The sequence below is a fragment of the Narcine bancroftii genome, chromosome 5 (assembly GCF_036971445.1).
Source record: "Narcine bancroftii isolate sNarBan1 chromosome 5, sNarBan1.hap1, whole genome shotgun sequence".
NCBI classification, from domain to species: Eukaryota; Metazoa; Chordata; class Chondrichthyes; order Torpediniformes; family Narcinidae; genus Narcine; species Narcine bancroftii.
Genome location: NC_091473.1, coordinates 166,934,203 through 166,939,543, shown reverse-complemented (window position 1 = coordinate 166,939,543; position 5,341 = coordinate 166,934,203). Strand labels below are relative to the sequence as shown.

Here is a 5,341-nt window from a genome sequence, read left to right as displayed (position 1 = left end):
TTATTTGAACTGCAGTAACTGCATTGTAACCAAGACAAAAGAGATTTTCCCCCCCTCAATTACTACCTGAATTCGATCTTCATCCAAAGCCAGTTTCTGAGCAAGTGCTTCACGAACGTCAATTCCTGGGTAACAATTCAGCCTAAATTCTTCCTCCAAAACTTCAATCTAAGAAAATGATTCAAATAAAGTGCATCAACCCACAGTGCTATTGCCTAATAATTTAAACCCCAAAAACTGATGTATGGTAAACTTGAGGAACAACACATCATGGTCCTCCTAAATAGCCTTCAACCTCATGGCATCATTTTTCTCATTTTGGGTAGCCCCACCTGATCCCACAATTTTCATCTCTTCTTAATCTACTCCTGTACTTAATTTCACACCTTTAGAAGGCTTCTCCTTCTACCTCTCACAGCTGTTCCATACCATATCATACCCCTGTTTCTTTCACCTTTTTACCCTTGTAATTTCACCCCTCCCTCTATTTGGGAGGGGGTGTAATTTAGGTTCATTTCTATTCATGGAGATGGTCTGAGCTGCTAAGTTCTTCCAGCAATTCTTTGTCTGATATAGTCAATACAATTAGCATTGTGAGAAAAATGTTCATGCCCGAATGGTGGTTGGAAGAGATTTTGTTTGGTAATGGTTGAAGCAGGGATCCATCATTTCTTTTAACTGAAGACAGGGCTTGAAAATAATCAACACCAAGATGGAGTATTGACGTGGAGCAATGATTCACGGACTAGCTCCAATGTTCTGCGCAGAAACAGGTTCCAAATTCCTATTCCTGCAATCTCCTTTTTTTTAAACCACTGCCTCTCACTACTAACCTTGCAAACTATATTTTTAATCACTATTTTAGAAACATTAATTTTACTTAACGCAGACGTTTTAAGCAGAAAACGTTTTAGATTAAAGCTTATCTTGTTAATGCTCTCATTTAGTTACACCAAGCTTTAGAATAATCAAGGGATTTTAGTAATACCCAATATTTGCATTCCTTCAAACCGCCGACAAAAGTTGGACCGTTTTTCAATTAACTTGTTCATTTATTTTACAACATACTCACTCAGGACCATCTTAGCTGAGGAAACGACGGAAGAACATAAAATAATGAGCTGTGCACTCTTCTTGGATCGAGAGTTATGGAAGTTTTCCGTTAAAGCCAGAAACAAACGTTCGGGTTTATAAAAAGTTGTCCCAACATTCGTAAGAGTTTTTTTACTTTCGAAAATCTCCGCAAACGTAACTACCTGTGTCCTACTGAAAGCGGTCCGAGGTCTTCTGCCTCGGAACCAGCAACAGTTCGGCGGGTAAGAGAAGCGATCCTCGCTTCGCCGCTCCTCCTTGTCGCAACACTTGTCTTCCTTTTCTGTGGCAGGTAGATCGCTCGAACTCTGGGAGGATTTCAGACAAGATGTCCCTGGAAACGCTACGAGGGGGAGAAAGGTGGTCAGTGCAGCCGAAGTTACAAAGGTCGCAGTACTAGAAATGAAACAAGTCACAGTTGAAGTTAAAACACAATGGTGAAGAGAGTTAACAGTAGAGTCAAACAGAAGTGAGTAGTGACGAGTTTCTCCAGCATTGTGGAAGTACTGATGTGTTCAGATAAGAAATTAGAAGCGAAAATACGTCCAAAACAGGGCTCAAAAGGAAATTCATTGGGTGAAACGATTCAAGACACGCTGTGCAAGGAAATCAAGCGGTTGACTAATTGGAACACTCATTCTTCGCAAGACTTACCAAGCACATCGGCCCATGGGCGATGGGGTTTGATGGCAAGAGAGACCTTTTCATTTTTTTTCAGTCCCAGAATGCTGTCAATGGTGAACGAACATTTTGAAACCTTTCTCCCCGACACCTTCCAGGCTTCTGCAAGTTGAGACCGAGCTTCCAAGTCACCAATCACGCTTCCGCGGCAAAATTTGGCCATTATTCCCTCTTCGCTTTCTGTCCCCTGTCGGTCCCGACCGCTCCCGTATTTGTAGAGGTTTTCGACGTCATTAAAGTCGTGTAGTTTGGTAAGTTTTAGCATTTGAATGCAGGGTACCCCCAATGGAAGCAAGAGGCGATAATTGTTTATTTGTTGGCAAATAATTAGCGCCTAATGGGAACCACAAGAGGCCACCCAGTGGGAGGAGACAATCTTATCTCTCCCCAACCAGCCAACTTTCTTCCAAATCCTTTAAAACCTGCATTACAACAGTTCAGATTTTATAACCCCCAAGAAAGAAAATACAATTTTAAATTCCAGATTTCGAAATAGAAGGAAACTTCATCCAAAAGGTAATCTCTTAATAGTATTACCGTAATCCTGATGAATATTCCGAGACTTTTATATGCATATCTAATGTTGCTCTCGGAAAGACGAGGTGGATTGCAAATATTATTTAAACTTCTTGTAATTGTTCTCCATCTGCCGGCGTAGTCCAGTGAAACAATCGTCGTCTGCCTTTTACATACATAACCTCGCTTATTTATTTACTCACTCCGTTTAACAAAGTGGTTCCAGGACGCTGATTTCAAAATTGCCATGATTCCCAAAATCACCTTTAGGTGATGTTTAGAAAATTAGCAAATTGGGGTGTAACTTACACAATTTAGTTATGTGAATAGGAATCCCAAGAACATTTGCCACCTGGATACATTTTTCGAAAGGCATTACTTTCCTTCCCACCCCCTTTATAGAGTACGCATTTCATGCATAGGGGTCTCACTACAGGCCATTTCATGTCAGGCCTCCGCCTTGAGGCCGGCTACAAGAGTGGATGGAAAACTAAGAATTCACCTTTCAGACAACAGCCCTAAAAGGCTGTTCTAGGGTCCCATTCATATCCAGAAGTGCCTTGTAGTGCCCTCGGGATCCGATGGAGGCCAGGCAACTGGTGCCTTGGCGCCACTCCTAAAAATGTGGCAGAGTAATGGCCATCTTCGCTCCCCATAAACCCCCTGCTGTGGCCGAAGCGACCCGGTGAGGCTGACAGCCCGCACCGGCCGGCCCCCACTGCCCCGCGCTGACTGCTCCCACTGCCCTGGTGCCCGACTTGGAGGGAGAGGGATGAGTGGGGAGATGGTCGTGGGCTGACGGCATTATCAGCCCTCCCCTAAGCAGCTGCTTAGCGCAGCTGTACGTTCAGATCGATCAGCGGAGGGCTACATTTGGACTTTTGCCCTATCTGAAAGGACCTCATGAGATGGTCTTTCAATTTTCAATCTTTCTATTTTATCCATCTCCGCTGTAGAACACCTCCCAGAGATTCTGGACCCATTTCAATTGTCTACAGAAGAAACAGTTCCACAGATGATGACCTACCCTTGTGGCTTCACTCCACCCAAGCCCACCTGAAGAACCAAGGCTGCTGTATGATCCTAGACGTTTGGGCGCATTAAACACCCACGACTGTGTGGCCAGGCACAATTCCAATGCTATCTACAAGTTTGCCAATGACACCACAGTTGTCAGCAGAATCACAAATGGAGGGAGATAGAGCAGCTCGTTGAGTTGTGTCACAACAACAACCTTGTGCTCAACGTTAGCAAAACCAAGGAGATGATTGCAGACTTCAGGAGAGAGTCAGGGGTGAGGGTCAAGAATTTAAAATTCCTGGGTATCAACATCTCCAAGGATCTGTCCCTAACCCATGAAGATCCAACCATGAAGAAGGCCTGCCAGTGGCTATACTTTGTGAGGTGTGAGGAGATTCGGTATGTCACCGAAAACTTGAAAACTTCTACAGGTGTACCGTGGAGAGCAAACTGGCTGGTTGCTTCATAGTCTGTTTGGGAGGAACCAAATCTCAGGACAAGAATAAACTCCAGAGGGTTGTTAACTTGGACTGCAACATCACAGGCACCACACTCCACTGAGGACATCCACACGAGGTCACACACACACAGGCCATGTCCTCTTCACTCTGCTACTATCAGGATAAAGGAGCCTAAAGCGGCACAAGGATAGTTTTATCCCCACTGCCGTCAGATTCCTGAATAATCAATGAACCCAAGACTCGCTTTATTTATCATGCACTATTTTTATTTTTTAAATATTATTGTTGTAAGATGGTTCATAATATGAATGTTTGCATTATGATGCTGCAGCAAAACACCAAAATTTGTGACTTGTTCAGGACAATAAATTCTGATTCTGAGCTGGTGGAGAAGCCGTCCTCACTGGGACTCAACAGTAAGTAACTGGGACTCATCAGTAAGAAACTGAACCTTGGACTTCCTAAGGGAAAGACCAGTCTTTCTGGGTCAGTGGCAGAACATTGAGCACCATCATGCTGAGCACCTCTGAACTGTGTGCTCAGCCCGCTCCTGTTCACGCTACTGACCCTTCGTCTGCATCGCCAGATCCAGCTCCAACAGTGTCATCAAGTTCATGGATGACACAACAAGGATGAATTGCATATAGAGGTGTAAATTTTTGTGGTATGGTGCGAGAGTTACAACCCGAGTCTCAATGTGAACAAGGTGAAGATGATGATCGTGGACTTCAGGAGGACCAGGTACGACCACCCTCCAATACACATTAACTACTCTCTAGTAGAGAGTGGAGAGCACCATTTTCATTGGAGTTCACTTAACGAGTGATCTATTGTGGACATTCAACATCTCCTCACTGTCAGAAAGGCACAACAGCGACTGCTCTTCCTGAGAAGACTAAAGTGGGCAAGGCTACCAACTACCATTATGTCAACCTTCTCTAGGAGGAGCTCATCAGTGTGGTGCCGCTGCTGCAGAGAAGCAGTGTGGTGCCCTTCCCCCCCACCGACCCCCAATATCGGTGATCTATCAGGATTGTCCTCTGAAGAGGGCGCGCAAAACCATCTTTCAGCTGCTCCAGTCGGGCCAGCACCACAAGTGACAAGGGTGAGGAATAACTTCTTCCCACAGGCAACCAAAGGAACTGCTCACACTAAGCATTCGAGACTCTAATTTTCATGAAAAAAGATTTATTTGTATAAATTAAATACTTGCCCTGCATATTGTTTGTCTGTATGTGTGTTACGTCTGGTTGTATGTCTGTTTTTTTTGAACCAAGGTTGTACTTGTACAATCTGATAATAATAAACTTGTCTGGATTGCATTCCCAGATCTGTCTTTTGCGAATTGTGAATCTTGATGGTGGCACCAACTGAATCCTTAGCAGAATGGAGTTACTTCCACCTTTTCCAATGCAGATAAAAACAGCAACTCGGACTACCCAACACACCAATGACATCTTGAAGAATGCATGTCAGCACCTCTACTTCTTCAGAGTTTGCAGAGGTTTGTTATGACAATGGAAACCCTGGCAAATTTCTACAGGTGTGTGGTGGAAAGTGTGCTGATCGGC

General features: G+C 44.1%; 1 protein-coding gene across 1 annotated transcript; it reads right to left on the bottom strand.

The window, feature by feature from the left end:
- hesx1 (HESX homeobox 1) lies at window positions 1-2,053 on the bottom strand. The gene is made up of 3 exons (XM_069942401.1): window positions 1,738-2,053; window positions 1,257-1,435; window positions 1-168 (listed from the first exon to the last, which is right to left on the bottom strand). The coding sequence occupies exons 1-3, from the start codon at window positions 2,036-2,038 to the stop codon at window positions 1-3; spliced, it is 648 nt and encodes a 215-aa protein (XP_069798502.1). The 5' UTR covers window positions 2,039-2,053.
- Between the last annotated feature and the right edge of the window lie 3,288 nt (window positions 2,054-5,341).

Coding starts and splice junctions, on each gene's coding strand:
- hesx1 (XM_069942401.1), bottom strand. CDS start 2,038: ATGCTAAAACTTACCAAACTACACGACTTTAATGACGTCGAAAACCTC. Junction 1,436..1,737: donor CGATGTGCTTGGTAAGTCTT/GCGAAGAATGAG, acceptor TCCCCCTCGTAG/CGTTTCCAGGGACATCTTGT. Junction 169..1,256: donor CCGCTTTCAGTAGGACACAG/GTAGTTACGTTT, acceptor TCATTTTCTTAG/ATTGAAGTTTTGGAGGAAGA.